Source organism: Gadus macrocephalus, chromosome 6, assembly GCF_031168955.1.
Source record: "Gadus macrocephalus chromosome 6, ASM3116895v1".
NCBI classification, from domain to species: Eukaryota; Metazoa; Chordata; class Actinopteri; order Gadiformes; family Gadidae; genus Gadus; species Gadus macrocephalus.
The window spans coordinates 6,338,875-6,366,374 of NC_082387.1; the positions used below are offsets into that span (position 1 = coordinate 6,338,875).

Below are 27,500 nucleotides of genomic sequence, written 5' to 3' on the forward strand. Positions count from 1 at the left end.
CAAGTGTCCATCTTTCCACCCGGCTGTGTGTGTGTGTGTGTGTGTGTGTGTGTGTGTGTGTGTGTGTGTGTGTGTGTGTGTGTGTGTGTGTGTGTGTGTGTGTACGTGTGTGTGTGTGTGTGTGTGTGTGTGTGTGTGTGTGTGTGTGAATTGGGGGGGGGCATTGACAAACTTTACATCCAGCAGAGGGAATATCCCACCGACGTGCCAACCCTGTAGCAGAGGTTGTAGCAGCCCAGCCCCCGACGTCCTGTCTTCAAGTGGACCTCTGCCGTGACGGAGGTCATGAGACGAGGACAACGATTATTAGGAGAAGAAGTAGAAGTCGTAGCATTAATGAGAGTTGCAGTAGTAGTAATAGTCATGGTAGTAGTAGTAGTTGTATTAGTATTACTATCATAATATAATCATATATGTGATTAATGATAATATATTAATTAATATTATCATTGAGATATTATTATCATGTGTTTTACATGGTGTATGAATGTACATTTTGATTATCTTTATACAGCCCTGTGAACAAGCTAGGTGTCTGCAATGGTCAGATTTATGCCTCAACTAATGTGACTCAGCACAGCTACCGTGTGTGTGTGTGTGTGTGTGTGTGTGTGTGTGTGTGTGTGTGTGTGTGTGTGTGTGTGTGTGTGTGTGTGTGTGTGTGTGTGTGTGTGTGTGTGTGTGTGTGTGTGTGTGTGTGTAGGCTACTGTCGTGTTCTTTTAGAAAAGGTAATCGAATCAGGATCGCTTTTAACTCAATTTATTTGGTAAAGTTTCGGCATGGTAACTATGAAGCAAAAGGAGGGGAATTGTATACACACGCGTGGAGAGACACTAAGCTGGTCATCTATGGAAATGAGCTACTCAGTGTTTTCTGCCTGTCCTCACGCCTGCGGCTGTTTAGATACGGATTAGGCGTGGCCTATATGACGTAGTACATACTCTGATTGGCTATGGTTTTGAGAGCCCGCCTCCGGCTTCCTCATATGTGTAATGATGCTGCCATCTTGTGGCTATTGTGCAGCAGTTATTACAGTTTATATGCGTCAGATTACATGTGTCTTTTGTCTGCCACACTGGTTCTACCTCTGTGCAGGAACCCGTTTTCAGTTGAGGCTGGTTAGCGTGTTAGCTCATCTGACTTAGAACGAGGCTGGCAGTCAACATGACTGCCAGTCCAGCTGGGAGCCAGCTGCCAAACAATGTGGATGCCGGTCAGTGCCCTACCTGAGAGGCTTTCCGTGTGCGTGTGCGTGTGTGTGTGTGTGTGTGTGTGTGTGTGTGTGTGTGTGTGTGTGTGTGTGTGTGTGTGTGTGTGTGTGTGTGTGTGTGTGTGTGTGTGTGTGTGTGTGTGTGTGTGTGTGTGTGTGTGCGTGTGTGTGACTATCTGACATTGTAATCACATGCATGCTTCTAATTACATTCCCTGAGGTGAAGCGGAAAAAAAGATCTCCCTCCTAACGGGTATATCTATCGGGTCTATCTGCCCACAATATGCTTGTTCTATCTCACTACCTCTGGCAGAAGACTTTTAACCGTCTGACTCCTTTTATGGAAACTCGATTAAAGATAAACAGACAGGCTTCAACATAACCAGAACTGGGACCCACGAGCCATAACGGTACGGCCACACCAAACGCGTTACTCGCGTTAGGGGCGTCCAAACTCGGCATTTTTGCATAGGGAACCATTGGTATAGGCGCGTAGAGGGCACGTTAGGGGCGTTACGCGCGACAGACGCACGTAATTACGCACGTAAACGCAGTAACGCACCCAACGCACCAACGCCCGGAGTTCAGAAATCTGAACTTTCAACGCTCCAACGCGTGGCGCTTAGCCGCGATAGCCAATCAGCGTGGAGCTTGACCCGACGTCACTGGCAGAGAGTAGTGAGCTTGGACAGAAGCATACGGCCGACATCTTTCTTTATTCTGGGTGGAAATAGTAACATAGTTACGCTATTAAATGCGTTTATGGAAACATTTTTAGCGAGAAATGTGCATTTTACTTTCATAATGTTCGCTCGGTGAATGTGAAGGATGTTTGGTTTGATAGTTATGACGAAGAGGGAACGCTCCGTTCACTTGCATGGACAGAGTGTCTGGATGCTAAGCAACCTCAACGTCTTGGCGGACTATTTCTCTGCTGATCAACACTACGAATGGTGGAAACACACCAGACACACCATGTGAAGTTATTCAACCCGATTATTGTTATTTATATCAGAGATTATTTAATCTAACCCGATCTAAACTCTATCACCCAAACACGGCGGCGTTTGGGGTTCCTACCTCGGACTCCAGAGCAGCCACGGCCGACAACTATCTTTATTCTGGGTGGAAATAGTAACATATATTACGCCATTAAATGCGTTTATGGAAACATTTTTAGCGAGAAATGTGCATTTTACTTTCATAATGTTCGCTCGGTGAATGTGAAGGATGTTTGGTTTGATAGTTATGACGAAGAGGGAACGCTCCGTTCACTCAATATCATCCGACTGCAGACACAAATGGGCGTTGCCTGCAGCTGGACCCTTCTCCGTTCACTTGCATGGACAGAGTGTCTGGAACCTCAACGTCTTGGCGGACTATTTCTCTGCTGATCAACACTACGAATGCTGGAAACACACCAGACACACCATGTGAAGTTATTTAACCCGATTATTGTTATTTATATCAGAGATTATTTAATCTAACCCGATCTAAGATCTATCACCCAAACACGGCGGCTTTTGGGGTTCCTACCTCGGACTCCAGCGCAGCCACGGCCGACAACTATCTTTATTCTGGGTGGAAATAGTAACATAGTTACGCCATTAAATGCGTTTATGGAAACATTTTTAGCGAGAAATGTGCATTTTACTTTCATAATGTTCGCTCGGTGAATGTGAAGGATGTTTGGTTTGATAGTTATGACGAAGAGGGAACGCTCTGTTCACTTGCATGGACATGGACTCATCTAGCTGCGTTGGTGCATTGACGCGTTGGAAGCGTTGAACCGAGTAACCACCACACAATGATCAAGCGTCAGGTTAGGCGCGTTACTCGCGTTATCCAACGCGAGTAACGCGTTTGGTGTGGCCGCACCGTAAAGGTGCGGCCACACCAGACGCGTATCTCGCGTACTTTTTACGCGAGATACGCGCGTAAAATGTTGCTTGACCATTTTGTGTCAAAAATGGTCAAATACGCGCAATACGCCACACAACCCACACACACACCGATAGCTGAAGCCAAGCAAAATACACACACACATTATTCACTGATCTTACCAGGAACGCCAATATCCTCTGCCACGTCGACCCACGCCCTCTCTGTTTTGTTCCTGTCCCTGTACGACACCATCGTGGTGTCGTACAGGACAGGACGGCCGCACACGGCGACGATGATATTTTGATCCACCTCCATTTCTGTTTGTGTAGTGTCTGTAGTGTTGATCAGCAGAGAAATAGTCCGCCAAGACGTTGAGGTTGCTTAGTAACCAGAGACTCTGTCCATGCAAGTGAACGGAGCGTTCCCTCTTCGTCATAACTATCAAACCAAACATCCTTCACATTCACCGAGCGAACATTATGAAAGTAATGCACATTTCTCGCTAGAAATGTTTCCATAAAAGCATTTAATGGCGTAACTATGTTACTATTTCCACACAGAATAAAGAAAGATGTCGGCCGTATGCTTCTGTCCAAGCTCACTACTCTCTGCCAGTGACGTCGGGTCAAGCTCAACGCTGATTGGGCAATACGGCTAATCGTCATGCGTATGAGCGTAAAAAGTTCAATTTTTTGAACTCTTGAAATGTACGCGATATACGCGCAATACGCGCGTATAGCGCGTAAATATACGCGCCTCATACGCGCAATACGCGCGTAAAATGTTGCTTATACGCGTATTACGCATAATACGCGTAATACGCGCGTATACCAATGGTTCCCTATGGAAAAAATGGCGATTTCATGCGCGAAGTACGCGAGATACGCGTCTGGTGTGGCCGCACCTTAAGAGGCAACCTCTCTAAGCCTCTCTTTGAATAAATATTCAAAAAGGACAAACAAATGGCAAATATGACCGGGGGCTCATCTTTTATGAGCAAAGTCGACGAGGGAAATACAACTAGGGCGAGAGAAAGACACGTGTGGAAGTCCTGTTTATCATGAATTAAGCTCTAGTGACACCAAGTGGTATGATTTGGTACTGGCAAACTCAGCAAACATCAGTTAAACAGACATGACTAAAATATACATGAACATACATAACACTAACTAATACTACAGCTGACCCTCTCGGGTAGAGGAGGTGCCTAAACCATGGCCCGGCAGAAGGCTTCGTTCTGGTTGGTGGGGGTCATCTTGTCCACGTTGACGCCCCCGGAGGCCAGGAGGTCCTGAAGGTCCTTAAGGGTCTTCCTCACCAGGGTGGGCTGCCGGCTCAGGACCCAGGCGAACTGGGCGTGGAAAAGGCCGTAGTCGATGCAGCCGAATGCCAAGGCGTGGCCCTTGTAGTCCGTGGCTAGCACCCAGTAGGGGCTGGGGAGAGAGGCTGGAAGGGATGGGACCAGAACACAAGGCCTCAATGGAAAGGGCCTTCTAACTCTTTTTTTGGATCATTTTTAAATGAGGTTATCGGTTTTTGTAACAACTATATGGGATCAAGGTAGACTATGAATATCATTTGAGCATTGGGATTCTGGTGTGTGTGCGTGTGCGTGTGCGTGTGCGTGTGCGTGTGCGTGTGCGTGCGCGTGTGTGTGCGTGCGTGCGTGCGTGTGTGTGAGAGATGTCCTTACTTGGAGAGTAGTAGACCTCCATCTTGGCCGGCTCTGATGAGTTGGTAACCATGGCAGAGCCAACGTAAGCGTAGGTGCTGCCATCAGCGCTGAAGGAAATATTAATCATTTATATTTATATATATTTTTTCCCCTTGTGCATCAGAGCAGCAGACCCATCATTAGGCCACGTTTATACGTAGCAGGGTATTTATAGAAACGAATATTTCCCCCCCTCCGTTTTCAAAAATAACATTGTGCACACAACATCGTTTTCCAAAAAGTTGTTGTTTACATCAAAACGCGTAAATACGCTGTCGAGCGCCATTATAACTATGCCAAACCTATGGGTGGCAGTTTAGGGAGAAGGATAAAGCCATGCAAGCCAATCAGAATCCTCATAATCAACAACAACGAATAACACAAGCGTATTCCTGTAACAAACAAACTGTAAACATAGGGCGCTCATATGACGTTAAGCATTTCCTGGCGCATAATGTGACGCTTCAGAACCTAAATCCCTGTTTCTCCCCGTTGACACGACAACACATAACTGGCGTTTTCAGAAATCTCCACTTTGGCCAGAGTTTTTAGAAATAATCGTTTTCTGTGATAAAAACAGCGTTTTTGTGTAAATGAAAGGCCAAACCGCGTGGAAATATCTGCGTTTTCCCTTCGTGTAAACGGGGCCTCAGGATTCCCTGAGCCATAGTGGTCTGTAATGCAGGGACTGGTTGACTCTGGAGAGACGACTCCTGCTGCTAGACTCACAGCAGCTCTTTGATGAGGACTTCCATATCTCCACCAGTACCCTGGCGGCTGTAGGTCGCAGTGGCACACTCCCCCTGCTGGAAGAGAACTGGCAGCTTCTGGATCTCATACCACTTGCCCAGGTACTGAGGACACAGAGGGGAGGCTCACACAATGGTTAGGCCAGGGGCGTAGCCACGTGGGGGTCATCACGTGGGTCAGAGGAAACGGTCTAAAGAAAGCTGAAATATATGCACTATTAGTTTGATCTAACTTTGACTTATCATTCTTATTTCAAGTGTTTCAATCCGACGTTATGAATAAATATTACACTTCAAGTGCCACCCCAAATATAAGTCTGGCCCGAGCTGGCCACCACAGTAATAAAATCTATGCCCCTGGCTGAGGCATAAGCTGCTTCTAAAGAATCAGACTGGGAGACTTTTCATGGCAAATACAAATCAAAACATGGGTAGGAAAAATGCATAGAAAACAAAATACAAAAAAAGATTTACCTTTTCCTTTCACAATGTACAGCATTTAGTGCCACAGGAAGTCATTAAATAGTGTCAATGTGTTTCTGTCTGGATCGACCGGATCGACCGGACCTCTAACCAAATGAAGACATACCAGACAACCACTTTTGCAGTAGTACGAGTTTGCTAACAGCAAAGGAATGTTGGTGTACTCACCCTGGACGCATCAAAGAACTGGACCACAGCAGGCCGGGGGCATTTCCCAGCCACCAACACCTGAGCGCTAGCCTCCAGGATGGCCAGCAGAGCCAGAGCCAGAGACATTCCCTGGAGGGCCTTCATCTTCTCCTCCAGACCTGGACACATGAGGGTACCTTTACAACTACTGCTTGAAATGTTCCACAGAGAATTGAAAATAGAAGAGACTCGAGGTTTGGAGAGAGAGGAAAAGAATAATCAAGAATCAACACCTCACTGATGAACCTGTATGAAGGGTTCCCTGGGTACTACAATGTAACAGAGAGCGTCTGGGGCTGTGTTTATAGCACTGCAGTAATTGCCATTGTCACTGGCTCCACCTCCATGAGGGGCTATCATGATGGAGTATGCCTCCTGGCATCTATTCAGCTGCTTAAATAATAACCAGCATTATGAATAACATGCAGGGTAACCAAACTTTCACCTCAAAATAATGCATGAACAATGAATGAATTGCAAAATAACAAAAAGGCTAAGAATTACTTGAGATTATTTACGAATGGCTGAATGGGTATGAAAAGGTATAATGTGAGATAAGGTATGAATGGGCCCTGGGCCGCACAAACGTCATGCAGTCGGGGTCATGAACCCTGGAAGAGGACCCATGCACAGAGGACGACACGGTGACACAAAACACAGTTCCGTCTACTTATTGCAACATTATTTTTTGAATTTCCTTCCTCTGTTTGCCTCTTCTGGGAGTGTGTGTGTGTGTGTGTGTGTGTGGTTGCTGGTATAAGCAGCCTAACCTGGCCCAATATGATTGGGCTCTGGGGCTGGGTGAGGCTGCACACCTGTTGCAGGTTGAGTAATCAGTCTGCCCAGGTTAAACCAGCCATCAACACGCTCTAGATCTCCTGGATGGCAGTGGAGCAATCGTGCCATGTTAATTATCAAATAAATAAACTAAATTCTTCAAAGCTCCATCCTTTTGTCCGGAGGAACAAAAATCACCTAGGTTTATTGTTTGTTGTTTAAAATGATGCCAATTAGCTGTCACCAAAGTGGGACGAGCTAGTCTTCCTGGGGTCCACACGTAAAGACATAAAACATAACAATACACAATATACAAATCATAATTCAGGTAATTCAGATAATCTAAAAGGAGTAAATCATTATAAACATCATCAACTTACCCATTCAATTCATGGGTATTACAATCATTATTGCATTCATACAGTAGGTTTTTCCATTCTCTAATCACAAATTTAAATAGTGCATTCTAAAATGGTACTTGAAAGAGATGTTGCTATTAATTTTATGTATATTCAGTGGGCAATTATTCTAATGATTGATGACATGATAAATAACTTCTCTTTAAAGCATTTGATTTTGGAATTGGTAATATCATCTTGCCATCATCGGCTGACCTAGTAAAATGAGAATGAACCTAACGGGTTGAGACGAGAAGACAGTGTTCCTGAGAAATGTTGTTTGAAAACCAGCCTGTTCTCTACCGTTAACCATGAGAGTTGAGTGATTTTTCGTATATTGGACAATGTAATACTAACCTGGCAGCCCTGTTCTGGGAAGTTTGTAATTTCTTCAGTTGACCTTTACAGTCACGCATACACACAACAAAACATAAGAAAAATAAAACAACTAAAACATTCAGCCAACTGAAGAATGCGTCTATATTCGGTTATTGTGCTCCAAAACTAACGTTCCAACTCGTTATCATACCAAACATATCCCCACCTTATATTTAGGAATTTTAGTTTTCTTGGCAATTGCTATGATATTATGGTCACTAAAACCCACCGAACGAGAAACCGGTTCAGTGGAGCATTGAGGAATATTTGTGTAAATATGGTCTATGCAAGTGGCAGAAATATGGCCAGCATTGTTAGTAAAGACTCTGGTTGGTTGAGAGATCATCTGAGACATATTGTAAGCATAGCTTTATAATAGGCTACCAGCTTTTTTTTCATTGGACATTGATTCGTAAACCAGTCTATGTTCATATCCCCAAGTAAAAAAATATCACCAATCACATCTGCAACTCTGTCAATTAACACACAAATTATTCAGGTATTGCACATCAGTCCCGGGAGGTCTATAGCAGCAGCCGATCAGCACCGGCTTTAGGTGTGAAAGATGCACTTTGACCCATAGAGTTTCTAAACTATCTGACATGAACTCAGAGCACAGTGTTGCCTGAAAGTTATTTCTGATATATAATGCAATGCCACCCCCATGTTTAGGTCTCCGATATGGCCAAGATATGAATGGTGTTTTCTATAGTCAGATAGTTAAAAGGTTGGGTATGGGATTTGCGAAACGCCAGCAGATTTTGAAAACACACAACTCAAACGGTCCTACCCCCTCTCCTTCAACACTGACTCTGACTCCACCCATTCCAAGTAAATGGACGCGCAATCATGCACGAGCGAACACAGATGCGCGAGAGCGAGCCATTAGCTACTAGTTAGCTAGCTCCAGTAACTACCGCAGGATAACAACAAACAGAAGCTTGCTCTGGGTCACGAGCTTTGAGTACGTGCACGAAGGAGTAACGCGCGGGGAGCGGGGGAGGGGGATTGCAGTACGACCGTTTGATTGACGTACTTACTGTCCAATGCCACTCGGTGGGTCTGGAAATCAGGAGTTTTTCGAGCCCTGGCCGTTCCACAGATGATTGACTTGTTTAATTTCCATGTCAGTACTTCTAACTCAGTGGCTGTAAGTGGGTTATGGATTTCAAGTAATTTTGCCAAAATGGCCAAAAAAGAGAATTCCATACCCAACCTTTAACTTCATGTACCTTATTTCTGATGCTGCAAACATTCAAATGGGCCATAACTAGAGCCTTTGAAACAGGAAGAAGATGCTTATCATCAATGGGCCTACTATCCATAAAAATGTAGTTCAGTTCAGTCTAATAACTCAAGTTAGGGAAACCAGAGAACTCGGGCCTCTACGAATAGTCAAATCTCCTCACCTTTATGCCTCCTTTACTTAACCTTTGTGGAAAACGTCATCGGGACAAGGAGAGATGAAAAGGTGCTTCCTTTCGATTATAGGAAAAATTAATTAGACTCCACTTTTCCTAAGCGACGTCATTGCACGACGCAGAGTATTGCTGACTTCTAGCGTCTCTACGGTGGAACTACAGTTTTCAGAAGTTGGTCGTACTTGTCGTGTTGATTTCAATCAGGTTGTTGCCAACATTGGGAATCACTTAGGTCGGACTTGGCCAATGAAAATACTTTAGGCCAGTTGAATCCCAATTCACATGTGGGAAAAAGAAGAGGCTCAACTTATGTTGATGTTGAAATTAACTGCCCCCCAGTAGTCTTTCTTAAATGTGAAGTCGGAATTTTGTTTTCTTACGGTGTTTATTGTGTGCTTAATAACCAGCGATAAATGATTTCATTTCGATTCAAATAATATATTTCTGGAATTGGTATCCATTATTATCAATTGTATTTTCTTCTCTTCTATTCTTCTGCTTTACCGCGTCTCTCACGCTTCTTCATGTAGAGTTGGTAAACTATGTCGGTGGCATGTTGCTTTAAATATTGCCGCCGTAAAGAATTATGGGATACCACTATCTCCTTTCCTTTCGCAAAAGTTGCTCAGGAGTAACCTATGCTAAAGGAGCGTTAAAGGAAGCATCGAGGCTCCTTTCCTAAGCTTTTTTTAGAATTTGAACCACCTTTCCTCCAAGCACTCAGAAATTTCCTATGCAAAAAAGAGAATTTGTAGAAGCCCCTAGTCTCTAGCTCCAGCTCCTGGCTGGTCGGAAGGGGGATGGACAATAAGCTTGTCATGTCTGATGCTAACTATCCTGCGTCGGTGCTTGGTTGGATTTTGTTTTTGTTTATGGGGCAGGCGACCCCATAAACCCCAAAAGTTGAACGTGCTGTACGGCTCTGCGGTCCATCTCTTGCCCATTCTCTTCCGGAACAAGATGTTCACAGCCAGTAGCTCATGTTCCGTTAGCAGGGCAGCAAGTTGTTCACCGTTGCGGTTAGTGCTTTCATGATACGTGATGGGTGCATCCCCTGGTCCGAGCCTCGCATTGAGGTCCCCCAGAATTGCTAGGAAGTTGTGAGCCGGAGTGCTGTTCTAAGGTCCCCATAGAACTCTTCCACTTTCTCGACTGGCGCTACATTGGTAGGTGAGTACACTACAATGATGGTTGTAGCTGGGTTGCCATCGAAGTCTGCGATAAGGATCCTGTCGGTGTGCTGGTGCACCCTACGGAGAGCCTTTTGTACTCGAGGACTTAGCAGTTGCCCCACCCCTCCCGTTGCAGCCTGGGCCTCGTTTTGCCATGCTGATGAGGTGATGAACGAGTAACTCCCCACTCTGCAGTACACAATCTCTGGGCCGCTGCTGGCCAAAACGGCCAGCAGCGGCCCAGACATTATTTTTTTTACAAACCTTAATTTTTGGTGCCCCCTCAGGTACTTGGTGCCCTACGCACTCTGCGTATAAAGAGCGGCGGGCCTGCACAATCTGGTCCTGTTCATGTACTCTCCTGTGCTCCTTGACTCCCAGGATTTCCACTCCCCTTTCCTCGGCACAGTGTGCTAGCTCTGCCAGCTTTGCTTCTTCTCTCACTGTGTTTGCGTTGAAGGTTCCCTGGTCTCCGACAACGCAGGAGTGCGTTAGATGGGTCACTGTGTTCAGAGTGAACCCTCGGGGATCAAACATGGAAAAAACATGTTGTTTGTTATCCAAACATTCGCTAGTGCCGAGACTGGTATCTACCACTGTAGTTGAAACAACGATCTGGCGATGAGTGGCTGAAGAACCGGTGCACGTCCAGCAGCCCCCGGACAGTTTAGGCTGGGTGGTCATCGATGATGCAGGGTGGTGGAGGGGCTGTAACCGGGGGGGGACAGAGGGCTGGTGGAAACAGGCTTTAACAGAGAAACATGGAATGTGGGATGAACCTTCATATGTGAAGGCGACTTTAGTTTGACGTAGGGTCAAATCAGAAAAGGGCCCACATAACGGGGGGTGAGTTTCCTGGATATGGTCTTGAGGGTTAAATCCTTGGAGGAGAACCAAACCCTCTGCACTGGGGGGTAGTTGGAAACCTGGTAGTAGTGTTGGTCAGCAGAGCAGAGCAAGGCAAAACAAACCTCCCTCCAAATCTTGTGACAGTATTACAGCAGTAGCATACTTATCATTAGTATATTACAGTTGTGCTTGATGACATCCTGACCGAAATATAACCATTATCTGAAATATATTCTAAATAATCTTTGGAAAAAGATCAGTTAAGTGTCATTTTAAGATGACATGCTGAAAGAATACTTCAAGCATTACAGCAGTAGTATACTTATATTCAATGGACTAAAGTTGAGCTTGATGACATCCTGACCGAAATACACTATCTGAAATATATTCTAAATAAACTTTGAAAAACACCAGTTCAGTGTACTTCTAAGAAGTATACTGGAAGCATACTTCAAATAGTACAGCAGTAGTATACTTATTTTCAATAGACAAAAATTGAGCTTCAAGACATCCTATCTGAAATACACTTTATCGGAAATATATTCAAAATAAACTTTAAAAAAGATCAGTGAAGTAGACTTTCAAGAAGTATACTGAAATCATACTTCAAATATTACAGCAGTACTGTACTTATTTTCAGTATATTACAGTTGAGCTTAATGACATACTGGCAGAAATACACTATCTGAAATAAATTGTAAAAGTTAAGGATACTTTTAAGATGTATACTGAAACACTGAACACTTTAAATACATTAGCGTTGGTATATTTATTTAAATTTATTTATACATTGAATTTAAATAGATCTCAGAAGAAGGATACTTTTCCAAAAGTTTACTTCAAATAAACTTTACATAAAATATATTTCTGAAAAATGTACTTGAAATGAATTATGTTCTTCGGAAATATATTTTAATACTCTTCATTGCACTTAATTTTCCCCAGAGGACAATCAAAAGGGAAACATTTTCATTGCAAATCTGGAAACATGATCAATCACACTACTTCACTCAGTTTACATTTACAATAAGGTAGGTCAAGTAGGTCCATTACCAAGTATATGTATTTCAAGCATTGAACTTGCTGGTCTGCTTAAATTATTAAACTCCTAAGTAGCCTACATTATTTCGCCAGCTAGGTATTGGTGCGCTTAGTTTTAGTGTTTTAATTATCTACCTCTTTCCCTCCTAGTGTTTCTTCTCCATCCTCATCTCAAAGTCCCCAGTGTGTGGTGTGTTCTGGCTCGTACTGTCAGCCCGGTGGATGCTCCACACTGGTAGTGGATGAGGGTTCATAGGTCGGATGTGTCGACTAGATGGTACATACTATCCCTTAGCCTTCTGTTCTCTCCTCTGACTCACCAAGTCGTCAGAATCTCAAGTCTTCCCTGACACAGCCTGCAGTGTGAACACAAAACCAGGGAATATTCCCTGACCTGAACACCAAAACCTCTTCTAAGAGCTAAGGATGGAGAAGGCAGCATGAAGTTTCACAGTGTATTCACATCTCTGCCATCTGGCGGTTGCAAGACAGTGCCCCACCCCAGTGTGGGGGTCTCGGGGAGCCCCCCTGTTCGCTACAGCTCTGAACCACCAGAACCTGTTTCAGCGGTTTCTTCTGATGGGGGCGGAGACAGGAGGTTTATAAGAAAATGACGTTAGTCACAAGTACTGAAGCGTCACTTTGTGTTTTCCGTGCTTTCTTTCCACACCAGCTCACAGAGTGTGTTCCTGCTCAGAAGGAAGTTTCTACATCCCTCAGGAGATCGGTAGTCAGACACGTCTGTAACAATAACGTTGGATAAAGGCTAACTCTGCAGGTTAAATCAAAGGGTTACAACATGGTGCAGTTTAACATCTGAGCAGATGCAGATTACTGTCATTGTATGTGGGTGAGGATACAACACCTGCTCCCTGCAGTCTTTGAACAAAACACTGATGTGATTTGTTTATGTGACTGATGTGACTGATATGGTGTATTGGATGTGATGTATTTTTGTATATTTTTTTACTATCAATGCTTAGGCCATTGGCTTACTTTTAAACAAAGAGGTGGATTTAATTTGTGTGCTGGAGGACATACATAAATTGATGTTGTGTTTGGCCATGCAGAGAAACCGAATGTGAACATCCAGGGCGGTCTCACAAGGCTGGAGATTTGTGCGCAACTTGAAAACATTTTTAATTTCGATCTTGTTTGCAGACATTAATATACTTTATTCTCACATTTTCTTGAACATAATCGTATTTAGTCAATATTATCAATTGCAAATACAATATAATAAGTAATCACAGCTACTCACAGAATTCCTGTAATTATTAATATTATACATTTTTTATAATTGTTTTTACCTTACAAAAACAACAAATCATCTTTCTAAATAGCGACATTGATAAGCAGGCGGGCCTATGTGCTCTTTTTAAAGAAAAAGGAGAGAACAGGCATATTTTTTGATATTGAAATTATCTTTATACCCTGACTGCAATCAATAAATCAAATGTTTTTTGAGATTGGGGCTTTAGAGGGAGGCCTGAAGGGAGGATATTTTCGAAAGCAAGCTTCCTCAGGCGCGTTCCTCCAAACTGCCTACTTTAGCTTTAATGTGTTGCATGTTAGCCTCACCTGTGGTGTTTTATGTAGTTGGAAGTCGTTTCAATTTGTTTGTTTAGCTTTTCTAGTTAGTTATGTTGTATGTCTAGTTGATTGTTTTTCTAATTGTGTATGAAGGCTATTGTTGTTTACAAACACACAAATACTACTACTTATTAGTTACCACAGTTTGAATTCCTTCTGAATGAAGAATAAATATATATGAATGTAGGTAAATATGCAGCCTGATTGATAACAGTTTCCGGCATACTCATTTACAGTAACGGTTTCGTAAGTGGTAAGGGAGAAAAAGGTCTAACAAAAAGCTAAACACCCTACATAAGAATCTACATATTGATAAGTTAGCACTTTATAGATTTGAGGCGGAAGATTAAGGAATGTAAGCAACGACTATTTACATTCCATTTCTAAGGCCGGGCTGAGCTGGTCCTCATGCTCTGAGTGAGTCGGTGCTGAGGCTGCGTCACCATCGGGGCTGGCTGAGGCTATGTAGTCTGCCATGGTTATAGATGGAGGCCCCGTACTGCTCCATCCATGGCATCAAATCACTTCCACCTCCCCAGCCTCTGCATTCATGTCGCTAAGATGCAAAAATCATACCGTTATATTTAGCAGACTCTTTGATCTAAAGTGACTTATAACGGTTCATACACACATCAACCATTCAAGGCGACAGCCATCTCGTCATCAGCAGTTAGAACGAGACGTCTGGCTCAAGGACACATCAACACTATTGCTAGGAGGAGCAGGGAATTGAACTAGTTACAACTCACCCACTCTACTTCCTGAGCTAAGCCGACCCAACAGGTTTCAACAGCTTAACTCGTACTATGTGCTTTTGTCTAAGGTTTCAAACTCCTTGTTCCCCCAGGTTTGACTGGCCTAACCCTCTGACCCCGCCCTCCGGGCAAATTCTCGGAAGCATCACAAAATAACAAGAAGAAGACAATGTCAAACAATGTAATCTTTAATACAGCAATAAACCCTTATTTGTAACATTTGTTGCTCTGAACCTCTGAACCTTTCACAGCCGCATTACTCCTTCCCACAGATCTTCAGCTGAGGCGCTCCACTTATCAGAGTAGCCGTCCACACACTGGCCCTGGCAGGAAACACTCAAATAAGGCCTGGAAACCACATCCGATATGAAACATATGCCTCAGGTAACACTCGCCTTCACATAGAGGACGCCTCAAATACATTTGTTGTATTCTTCACACGACAATCACCCCAAACTGTGTCTCCAACCCCATGCATCAGGGGCCACTCACACTAGGGCCCTTTGCCTGTTCCGTGCTGCAGGAAGATTCAGCACGATTCCCCCCCTCCCCACTCCCTCCGCTGGCCCGTGGTCACACTGCTCCCAAAGGCCGTGGCCTGGGCACGATTGCTCCTTCATACATACGTCATCACGTCGTAATACGATAAATACGTCATCACCAAGCGTCCTCGCCGCCATAACAACAATGGAGAACAACAACGTGAATGCTGTTGTCGGCCCAAATTCAAGTAAACACTCGACTTCACTATCGCACCAACGTAAACCCACTCGTGAACCGCTTGCCGGTGTCATGCTAAATTTGTACCGGGTGCCATGGCGTGGTCACACTAGCCAAACGTTCTAGACTTTAGTATGCAAATTAGCTCGGGCACGGGGCCGGCCGTGGCCCTAGTGTGAGTGGCCCCTTACTGTTACATAAAGGCTATTGATAAGGTTTTGGCTGAAAACAAATCCACCTCCTCCATTTATAGTCCCCACGACCGATACTGTTTTCACTGTAAATCGTGGATGTATAAGGTGTAACTTGGTGTAACTATAATCACGTGTATAATAGCTACTAATCACCTACTATTTAGTATGCTAGTATTCTGCAGGCTGCAACCTCTTCAGCAATCTAAAGCCTTGTTTTGTGCATAATGACCAGAAGAGGGCGCGCCAAAGTTACGTATAGACTACATGTAAATCCACTACATCCATGACAACTACTAAAGGTTTGGAATGGTCGAGTGATTAAGAAAGTCAGCTAGTTGTTCGTGTTTTCGTTAAAACTCAAGCAAGCTTCGTTTTCAAAACTCGTAATCCTGACAAATGATTCCTTAGGTCGACCAGGTAGGTTTAATGGTTGAATGGTTAAATGATTGTTAGGCCCCTGTGACTAGAAGGGGTCAAATCAAACCAATAAGAAAGAGCGGGTGAAGGATTGTGATAAAGTGACAAAGTTAGGAAGGACCGAAGGGAAAGTTTTTTCTGAGAAATGAAAAGAAGGCGCTCTGGAGGGGGTGTGTTGGAGCAAGAGCGAGGGAGGGGAGCTTTACGCACGGGGATAAATGCGCTCTTTCATTTGGAAGCGGAGGACATCCTACCGTCGGCGCGCGTTGGGCTTGAAAATGTTTGAAAATAAAACAGGACTCGGAAGAAACGGAACTCAGAGGCGGTGAACAGCTTATTGCCCTGTCAAGTTATATGTTGAAGTGTATTATTATATGGACGTTTCATTTGAATGCAATTGATTGAACATCAATTAAGCCGAGGAATAGAACCACATCTTCTTGGAAATTGTATCTTGTCCGAACAGTTTTTCCCATCAGGGATGGTTTTAAAGCAGTCCTAAATAGCTGTTGCCCGGCTGGACAGTGGGGATCGATGAAAGAGACACCACGACCCTCACCGAGGTGTCCGTTATGCACTCTGAGGCGCGCACTTTATTTAGCCTGACAAGCCTTAAGATTGTTTAAAAAAAGTTCGAAGAAGGATGTTTTCGACCCGGCTGAACGTTTTCTGTTGTATATAATGGACGGTTTGTGTACGCTGGAGAAACACTATTGGAGCCCCGTTTGAACAGGTTTAACGAATCCATTGGGGACGAGCTAGAGAAACGTGGATGCTTGTTGTCACGCCAATGTAGCCCACACAGGCTTGACAATCTTAAGGCCCCCCACACTGTCCATATAGTCCAAGGACCTTTATCGTCATTCCAATGGAGGGCGGGAACCTTTTATATTTTCTGAAGTTCATCCTTTTATATCAAGGTAAGAATTTACAATCATTTTGTGAACTTGCAAGTGTGTGTGTGTGTGTGTGTGTGTGTGTGTGTGTGTGTGTGTGTGTGTGTGTGTGTGTGTGTGTGTGTGTGTGTGTGTGTGTGTGTGTGTGTGCGTGTGTCTGTGTGTGTGTGTGTGTGTGTGTGTGTGTGTGTGTGTGTGTGTGTGTGTGTGCGCGCGCGTGAGAGAGAGAGAGAGAGAGAGAGAGAGAGAGAGAGAGAGAGAGAGAGAGAGAGAGAGAGAGAGAGTGTGTGTGTACGCGCACGTGCGTGTGTGTTTGCGTGAACACGCGCGTTTGTATGCATGTTATCTTTCGAGGCGAATGTTTGTATCTGTTCCGGTAACACATATTTTGTAGGTCTACAAAGCCGACTAATCTGGCCTCGGTTATTTATGGAAAGCAGAACCGTTCTCCACGTCTCCGTGGAGCCATCCTTTACTGACCTGTTGACCCTGCGCCCCTTCCGTAGCGCTAACCGGGTGCTCAGGAACTTAACCCATGCTGGATAAAGCGTGTACAAAAGTAACATCCCTAAATAATGGTTCATATCGACCTCTTTACTCAACGAATGCTTCGTTTGTATGCCACTAAGTGATTCAACATATTAATACACCTGGAATATTTCTAGAAGAGTAAAAAAGCAGACGGGACATGCCCGCTGGCCCAGACCACAGCAAAATAAGTTATCTAGAGGGAAGAGCTCACAGCTTGACCTCTGAGTACATCTGTCACATGTCATTGCTACCCCCCCCCCCCCCCCCCCCCCCAGTCCCGTTTGACCTCACAGTGATGATTGCAGCTCAGTATCATGTCATTTGTCACGGCAACCATAAGAATTCCTTAAACATAACGTCCTGCTACCACACCAAAGAACTCTTCGCCTCTCACCCATACCTTCTCATGTTCTCCCGCAGTGTTGTTCTGATAAGGCAAGGCAAGGCTATGGTTTTAGGGGCATGAAGCTCTTGGAGATCGATGGGATGTGATCATTAGTTTGCGAGGAATAGGGGGTGAAAGGCGTGACTGACTGTGACGGGTGGCTGGCCCTGCTACTGGTTATCTATAGATTGTATAATACATTTTTACATTTAATTTAGAGGCGCCTTTCAAGACACCCAAGGTCACCTTACAGAGCATATAGTCATCATAAATCGTTTAAAAAAAAAAAAAAATGTGTGGAAAAATAAAAATAAAAAAATAAACATAATAAAAAAAAGAAAAAAAAAAGTAGTATGGCCCTGGGGACCGTAAATTAGTTTGTGTCAGCATTCAAAGACTATCCGGGCCTCAACCAAACTATGGTTGCTCTCAAGGCCTGGAGTGTTTCTTATACACACGCTCGGTAATGAAGGAGAAATTAATTTCCCATGAATGAGGCACACAAACACCGGCATACACAACATGCGTGCAGGCGACACACACACACACCCGCAAAAACTCTCACACACACACACAGACACACACACACACACACACACACACACAGACACACACATATGATATGTAGGTGTACATTCACACTCTCTTAGACATGCAGGCACACAAACACACACATGCACTCAAACAGTAGTGCATATGTGTGATAGACGTTACACATCATTGTCGCCTTGCTTCCCTCAGTCTATTACTCTATCCACAGGAACCAGGGTGACTGATGTACTGTTGGCATGGCTGCATATGATTATGGCCATGTGTGTGCCCATTTCAATCTATAGCCTAGAGTTGTGTGTCAGTTCGTCCCCCCGGTGAAGGTAGCAGACCTCTGGTCCACTCCTCACATGTTGTTGTTTTGAAATGGAGAACACATGTGTGTGTGTGTGTGTGTGTGTGTGTGTGTGTGTGTGTGTGTGTGTGTGTGTGTGTGTGTGTGTGTGTGTGTGTGTGTGTGTATGTGTGTGTGTGTGTGTGTGTGTGTGTGTGTGTGTGTGTGTGTGTGTGTGTGTGTGTGTGTGTGTGTGTGTGTGAGAACTCATGCATATGTGTACGTGTGTGTGTGTCTGTGTGTGTGTGTGCTGTGGGCGTCATCATTCAGTTGGGAATCCCATCTCAATCCCAAATCTATGGCTGATCCAACATTCTCCCTGCTGTCTGTTATTCTCCTCTGCCGGCTGATTACTGCCTCCCCATCCACCCACTCTCAGGTGGGCTGCTGGGAACATGGGCTGGGAACATGATAGTAACGGGAAGGGAGAGAGAGGGAGAGAGAGGGGGAGTGAATGGGAGGGAGCGTTGCCAGAGGGCCCGTCATAGTGGAGGAGAGAGGGAAACACACACACACACACACACACACACACAAACACACATACACATATGCATACACACACACACATACCTACACATGCACATGTGCACTTACACACACGCACGCACACACCTACACACCAATGCATTAACATGCATACACTAACACACACGCATACAGTAACACACACACACACAAAAAAACACATACACCAACACACACATACACTAACATACACACACACACACACACACACACACACACACACACACACACACACACACACACACACACACACACACACACACACACACACACACACACACACACACACACACACACACACACACACACACACACACACACACACACACACACACACACAAGCACTAGGGATGGGCAAAATGATTATGCCTGCTACATAGTATAACTGAACGTCCCACCAATATTTATACCACTTGCTTACTCTCTATATTTCATTCATGGTTTTACATTTATAATTTTATTTTACTTTACATTTAATTCTTCATTGTTCAGGCATTACAGAACTTTCATGGTCATAAATAAAAAATACGAACTGCAGTTTAATTTCTTTGTTTGTTCTTAAATTGACGTAGAATGGAGCAAAGACTCCTGGGATTGGGAAATGCGTTTATCCAATAAACAGATGGAGGTCAAGTCTATTTTCGAAAAAATGTAGGGGGATATATGAGTGGCCCCACGTCGAATGGTATGACCCAAGATACCGCCTTGTCATTTGTTTACCCAGGTGCCATTGCAACACCATTGCTACTTCTCATTGGCTGAATCTTTGAGAACGTTATAGACTCAATCAATATAAGTCGCGGAGAGACGGAGCTCTGTTCGTTTGTATATTTTATTTACGTGACCATATTTTTGGTTTATGTTAAAAAAAAAGAATCAAAGAACCAGTTCTTCTTGTTTTGGGGAACCAGTTCTTGTCGTTCACGTTCGGGATTCGTTCGTTGTAACAAATCGGTCGCGACCGACTCATCCCTAACAAGCACACACACACATATGCACACACACACACATACGCAAACACACACATGCACATGCACTAACACACACGCACGCAGGCACACACACGTACACACATGCACTAGCACACAGACACGCACAGACACACACACAAACACACATATGAACTAACATATGAACACGCAACCATTCACTAACACACACAACATACAGTTATACACGGGCCCTATTTTAACGGTCTGAAACGCAAGTGAGAAGCACCAAGGGCAAGTCGCTTTGTGGGCGGTTCTATGGCGATGTTGCTATTTTACCGGTGCACAAATTACTCTTGCGCCCGGCGCAAATCTAAAAAGGGTTGGTCTGTAGCCTAATTACCCGTAGGTGTGGTTTGGGCGTAACGTGCAATAAACCAATGAGAGTGCCATCTCCCATCCCCTTTTAGAGCCATGAGCGCATTTGAATCGGACGAGTTGATATTTTGACAGACAGATGATGAGACAGATGCATGACCACATGAATTTCAAACTTCAGATGGCTCAGTTCATGGCCACATAATATGGCCTAATTCACACATGGAATTGCGTTTTCTTCCACAACTTCAGAAATAGAGTCTTCAAATCAATCTCGGCAAAGAAAACTTGGTTATGTTTAATGATATACGCAATACATTAACAAACATAGTTTCTTACCAGTATTGTAAGCATTATCGTTATCGACTTGTGTTCCTAATATTTATGTGTCCCCCCGTTAATATACATTGCCATGGACTGTATTATGCGTTACGTGTTTAGTTTGTGTGTGTTTAAACAGATGGACGCACACACGAGTGCCCGCATTCATTTATTATTTTACACATACACACGCGCGCCCGCATTCATTCATTCTTTTTAACACTCACTCGCGGTAAAACAATGTTTTCTCACGATCAAATACTCATCAATCCTTAACGTTATGGGCTTCTACACGATGTCTGTGTCAAGAAAATATGTGTTTGCTGTATGGTGTTTGCAGATGCATTGATTTAAAAGTACAACTTATTACCGCTGTATCAGTTGTTCTGTCCCAAATAATTTACCAAGAATTTGTGGCTGGGTAGATGAGAGAAGCAAAGTGTATGCGCGAGGTGCACAAGCAACATTATGCATGCGCCCTTAAAATAGCATCTGAACAACGCGCCACTGACTTTAAACCAGGTATTTCCTGGTTTGTGGCGCAATTGTTTTCTGAAACTGCAAAATAGCACCAGGGAACGTTTGCGCCAAAACACACCTCTTCCTTTCGCCGAACCGCCCCTAGGGGCGCAAGATCATTCCCTTATTACCGACGCGTGGCGGTGGAGGGAAAATAACGCTCTGCGCCAGTTCCAAACCAGCAACGACACATGTGTAGAAAGTCAATTGCGACGGATGCAAGATTGGGCCCACACACACAAAAACACGCTTACACTAACACACACACACACACACACACACACACACACACACACACACACACACACACACACACACACACACACACACACACACACAAGGAGGAGTGGACACTTGCTGGCGTGGCCACACATCCATTCTACTGTGGCTGAAGAACTTGAACACTCTGGCCCAGAACCAGCACCATAGAGCCGGTTGTGTGGATGAAACCTTCTGATACAGGTCATGCAGTGTAGTGCAAGCCGCCTGATTGGTGCGGTCACTCCCTCTCATCTTTCTCTCTCTCTCTCACACCAAAAGCCTGCGTGCCAAGCAGTGTGAATGTGCAGTTTGGAATACAAATAAATGGACCGAACAGCTTTATCAACATTATCTTCGAGGGCGTTAAATCATGATTAGAATGACAGATATGTCCGGGCCAATGTTTTTATTATTCCTATTCATTTTCATAATATTTAGATATATTTACATTTTAGATCTGGGGCTGTTAACAACACATTCATGCTTTAGCCTCAGATGACCAGGCCTCTGCAATCTAATTTATTCACAATATGTGTCCTCCTTGTTTTACATTCTCTTGGAAAAATGCATCTTAATGTATGTATTTGGTGATGTGTTTCATTGATAAGAAATGAGTCCCCATCATGAGGAGTAGAGAGGAGTTTGGGGTTGATGTGAACAAGCAGGTGGAGGAAGAGCAGTACAAGGCAAAACTCCATTGAGACCATTTCTCATACACTTCTCATACATCTTAAACTTCAAGATATACTGTTACGCGTAATGCATTCATCAGTTAACCTGACTCTCGCCAGATGAATTTCGTTCCACCTAGCTCCACTCATCCATCTGGGATCAATCCATCGGAGAGGTGTTTAAGAAGGCTGGGCCATATCAAAAATCCTTGCATATGATTGGATAAACCACTTGTCCGTCATCTTTATTGACGTGCTACTTCAACCACTCACATCAAAACCAACCCGTGACGCTGATGAGGGCGTTCTCTGATGTTCTTTTAAAGAGAGAATATTTGCTAGATTGGACAACACGGATGAAATAACAGCATCAATGATGCTTGCTTCCTCAATGCGAGCTGCCATTGTTGCCTTAATCAAAACAGTCGCTTCTCCGCTCCGTCACATCTATACAAATCCCGCCCGGCGGTCCTGATTGGCTCGACCATTAAATCTGGTCCCCAATTCCCACCAAACGGGAGCGATCCCAGATGGATGAGTGGAGCTAGGTGGAACGAAATTCATCTGGCGTTACTCATCAGTATCATTTCTATTAGCACACACACACATGCAAAAAAATGCACAAAATAACTATGCTCTTTGTATACTAAGAAGCAGCTCATAGAAATCTATGCAAATTAATGCAGACACACAAAAAAACCCTGAGAGGCGCATCCACCCCAGTAGACGTCTCACTCCAACATGGTGCACTCCTCCACCCCAGTAGACGTCTCACTCCAACATGGTGCACTCCTCCACCCCAGTAGACGTCTCACTCCAACATGGTGCACTCCTCCACCCCAGTAGACGTCTCACTCCAACATGGCGCATTCCTCCACCCCAGTAGACGTCTCACTCCAACATGGTGCACTCCTCCACCCCAGTAGACGTCTCACTCCAACATGGTGCACTCCTCCACCCCAGTAGACGTCTCACTCCAACATGGTGCACTCCTCCACCCCAGTAGACGTCTCACTCCAACATGGCGCATTCCTCCACCCCAGTAGTCGTCTCACTCCAACATGGTGCACTCCTCTACCCCAGTAGACGTCTCACTCCAACATGGTGCACTCCTCTACCCCAGTAGACGTCTCACTCCAACATGGCGCACTCCTCCACCCCAGTAGACGTCTCACTCCAACATGGCGCACTCCTCCACCACAGTAGACGTCTCACTCCAACATGGTGCACTCCTCCAGTGGCAGCCCAACGTGTGGTCGGGACAATCTGGGCCCGCTTGGCTTGATAAATGTTTGGAGTGTGTTGTCATGGCGATGCGTGGTCAGACAAGCAGTCGTATATAAACCCCAACGAAAATGGAACCAGAGGAGGTGTGTGTGTGTGTGTGTGTGTGTGTGTGTGTGTGTGTGTGTGTGTGTGTGTGTGTGTGTGTGTGTGTGTGTGTGTGTGTGTGTGTGTGTGTATGTGTGTGTGTGTGTGTGTGTGTGTGTGTGCGTGTGAGAGTGTCTGTGTGTGTATGTGCGAGAGTGTATGACATAAGGGAGTAGTGAGTTGGGGTTTAGAGGCGGGGTCATATTCAGCGACGCTTCCTGCGTCTTCGGAAGGTTGTGTGTGTTGGAAGGCAGTGCTCTTGGGGGAGAGAGAGAGAGAGAGAGAGAGAGAGAGAGAGAGAGAGAGAGAGGCAGATCGATGAGGACCACCAACAAGAGTTGAGATGATTAAACAGAAGCTGAGGAGTCAGCGTGAGGAGCACTTAGAAGGACTACTAGAAGAGACTAACAATGCATCACATCACATCATATGAAGTTTCCGTGTCTGGTGTTAATGTGTACGTGTCAAAGCACTGTCATATGTGACGGCTCATTTAGGAGTGAGGCAGCGTGGAGACAGACAAGATATAAAGCGTTCTGGAGAGAGCAACTATTGAAGAACAGGTAGTGCGTAACAGAGAGGTCTGGGAGGCAGAGAAGACAAAGTGGGGTTTTAAGGAATGACAAACAGCAGGGATTTAGTTGTAGTATACCATGATCTTCTACTGCTATTAGACTCACAAAGCGCTCTTAAACAACAATTACAACTTTTATATCCCAGATAGCCATAATCATAGCAGGTTTATGGCCTGGTGGTGGTTCATATATGGAGCCAGTTTCCTGCCATAATTCAAACCTGAAAAAAAAAGTTTCAAAGGCTTGTAAGTCTGGGTTTGAAAACTCAACACCTTGTAAAAAAGGTTTTGCAACACGGAAAAAAGAGATTACAACCTGAAAAATATTCAAACAAAAATTCAAACATCTGTAAACATGATTTTGTGTTCTATTTGATCTTCTTCATCATTTTCACCAACACATTTTCAAACATGTTTTCAAAGTTCAAACAATTTCACCAGCGCATTTGCAGAGTTTCAAATCTGGCACTGTTCTAACAGTGTATTTCATTGTTTCCCGGTTTTGAAACCTTGCAAATGGGATTCTGCAAACAGGTGTTCATACATTGAGAAATAAGTTTTGAAAGGTTGAAAAGTTATTTTTAAAAACTTGTAAAGGTGTACGTTTTCGCCACTGCAATGTATTTTTTCAGAACTGACTTTTCAGCACTGACTTTTCAGAGATTTGACCACACTGGCGCAAGCTTTGAGTCTTTGAAAACTTTGAAAATGTGTTGGTGGAAATGATGAAGAAGATAAAATAGAACACAAAATCATGTTTACAGATGTTTGAATTTTTGTTTGAATTTTTTTCAGGTTATAATCTCTTTTTTCAGTGTTGCAAAACCTTTTTTACAAGGTGTTGAGTTTGCAAACCCAGACTTACAAGCCTTTGAAACTTTTTTTTTTCAGGTTTGAATTATGGCAGGAAACTGGCTCCATAGTTCATATCCCTGAAACGTGTCTGGTACTCTCTAGCCTTCACCTGAATGAACCAGTGTGCCATGTATTTGGACAGTGCGAACTTGTCTGCATGTCTGTTTTGTCAGTCTTATCCCTTCTCAAAGTGGTCTGTCATGCTAAACCCCTCCTCCCCTAGTTACAGTCAGAATACCCAACTGTTACTTTCTCTCTCTCTCTCTCTCTCTCTCTCTCTCTCTCTCTCTCTCTCTCCCCCGGCTCTCTTTCTCTAGGTGTGTATGAAGGGATTGCCTGTGCATCATAACAGGGCTCTTACTATGCTCAATGGTTCATAACCCAAGCCCTTCTTCTCCCTCCCTCTCTCTTTACACCTACACGCCCATTCCTCCCCCGCCCTCCCCCCATCCAGGAGCTGTCCATTGGTCACTCTGTTCATCCATCCTTTTCATATTCCCCCCCTCCCTCTTCACAGAGCTGAGGATGGATGGGAGGGAAGTAGATCATTCAATGGATGGTTCATGCATGCAACCAACAATATGATTTCACTTTCCAAATTCAATATATTTTTTTAAACATTTTGTGTATCTCGCTAATGTTGTTTATACATTATTCATATATTTGATCTAATAACAAATTTGTATTAGTGTATTGTTGAAATGTATACCACAGGACGAGAGTGGAATTCTATGAACCCTAACCATCTGATGAGTCGCTTCCCTCTGGCTACGTGTGCTTCCTAACATGTGTCCTGACGTTTCTCCAGGGTTGTGTCACTGTTTCAACATCGACGTGAAGAACCCACACATCTTCACCGGCCCTGAGGACGCGCTCTTCGGCTTTTCCGTCCTGCAGCACGAGGACAACGGAGAGAAGTCGTAGGTCTCCTGTGATGAAGCTCTGCTGTTGGTCTGTTTGGGCGATTGGGCAGTGACCGGGCGACAGTAGCTCAGAATGTAGAGCAGGGTTGGCTGGTAACCGGAAGGTTGCTAGTCCGATCCCCGGCTCCTCCTAGAGTGTCGAGGTGTCCCTGAGCCAGACGCCTCACCCTCACTACTCCCGACAGGCTAGCTGTCACACTGCGTGGTTGACTCCGCCGTCTGAGTTTGTATGAATGGTTGATAGTCGCTTTGGACAAAAGTGTAGGCTAAATGTAGTTCATGGATCCTTATGTAATAAACTCCGGTAACTTGTGATTGAATTTGCAATTATTAATGACATTTTATAGACTAAATGATTAATTGATGAATCTAAGAAATTATGTTAGATGAATCAAATAGGAAAATGACCATTTGTTGCAGCCCTAATACTACTTCATACGAGTGATGCAATAGCCGTGTGCAACATCGACTCTGTGTCCGCATCACTTGAGTCATCGGTCTGCACTCCCTCTTGGGGTCCACATCACAGAAAATCTTTCTTGGTCCCTCAACTCCTCCAGTCTGGTGAAGAAGGCGCCTTCACTTCCTACAGACCCTTAAGAAAGCACAGCTTTGTTATAGGATTATATCAGACTTCTAACGCTGCTCCACTGAGAGCATACTTAGGGTGCACTCACACTAGGCCATCTGGCCGTGGCCGTTGGCCGTTTTCACACCTAACCGTGCTCAAATGGCCCCATTGTTCTCTGGCCTGCACTCACACTAGGCCATCTGGCCGTGGCCGTTGGCCGTCGCAACTGTGACCTTGCCACGGTAGGCTCTTGTACATATGTCATCACGTCGTAAGTAACACGTCATCACCAAGCGTCCGCTGCATGGACCATAATAAAGTCTGCCGCCAGTCAGAGTTCTAACAACAATGGACAACAACACAGAGAACACAGTTCGCACTTTGCTGAGTCTGTTGCTTTAGATATATGTTTACCGTTTAATGGGAAAGAAGGCTTGTCGCCTTTATTATGTCCGTGGTCGTCGCATGGACTATACGTCATCCAGCTCAGGTTGCGTAGCCGTGCGTGTGCGCGTGTCGGCTCATTAGCATCTGTACCGTAGCGGCCCTTGCCGTAGCAGCACACCTCTCCCAAGTGGCCAAATTGGCCCGGCCTTGCCAGACTGGCCACACTCACACTGGAAGATTTGAGCACGGTTAGGTGTGAAAACGGCCACGGCCACGGCCAGATGGCCTAGTGTGAGTGCACCCTTACAAACTGCTTCTCTGTATGGTATGGTAACTGCAACGCTGCCAACCGAAAGGCACTACAAAGAGTAGTTAACTCTGCCCAGAGGACTATTGGCTGTCCACTTCCCCCCATCCACAACATATACCATGACCGCTGCTTAAACAAAGCCAAATCCATTGTCAAGGATGACACCAACCCAAACCATGGAATTTTCACACGATTCAGGAGCCTGCGCTCCCGCACCAGCAGGCTCAAGTATAGCTTCTTTCCAGAGGCTGTAACACTGTTGAAC

General features: G+C 44.6%; 2 protein-coding genes across 4 annotated transcripts in view; one reads left to right on the forward strand and one right to left on the reverse strand.

Moving 5' to 3' along the window:
• Nucleotides 1-4,132: 4,132 nt before the first annotated feature.
• On the reverse strand, nt 4,133-6,612 carry LOC132459275 (apolipoprotein D-like). Of its 2 annotated transcripts, none has more exons than XM_060053678.1 (5): nt 6,464-6,612; nt 6,210-6,349; nt 5,539-5,615; nt 4,789-4,877; nt 4,133-4,541 (listed from the first exon to the last, which is right to left on the reverse strand). In XM_060053678.1, exons 2-5 carry the CDS (start codon nt 6,333-6,335, stop codon nt 4,303-4,305), a joined length of 531 nt encoding a protein of 176 aa, XP_059909661.1. In that variant the 5' UTR covers nt 6,336-6,349; nt 6,464-6,612; the 3' UTR covers nt 4,133-4,302. The 2 variants fall into 2 exon arrangements, with proteins under 2 accessions (XP_059909661.1, XP_059909660.1); XM_060053677.1 differs by having other exon boundaries at nt 5,539-5,663.
• Nucleotides 6,613-15,858: 9,246 nt separating this feature from the next.
• The window catches only part of itga10 (integrin, alpha 10), a 41,854-nt gene continuing 30,212 nt past the window's right edge, over nt 15,859-27,500 (forward strand). The window contains exons 1-2 of one of the 2 annotated variants that reach the window (XM_060053679.1): nt 15,859-16,865; nt 25,853-25,964. In XM_060053679.1, coding sequence (XP_059909662.1) covers nt 16,814-16,865; nt 25,853-25,964 — 164 coding nt within the window. In that variant the 5' untranslated portion in view covers nt 15,859-16,813. The remainder of the gene's footprint in view (nt 16,866-25,852; nt 25,965-27,500) is intronic. The other variant, XM_060053680.1, reaches the window with a different exon arrangement.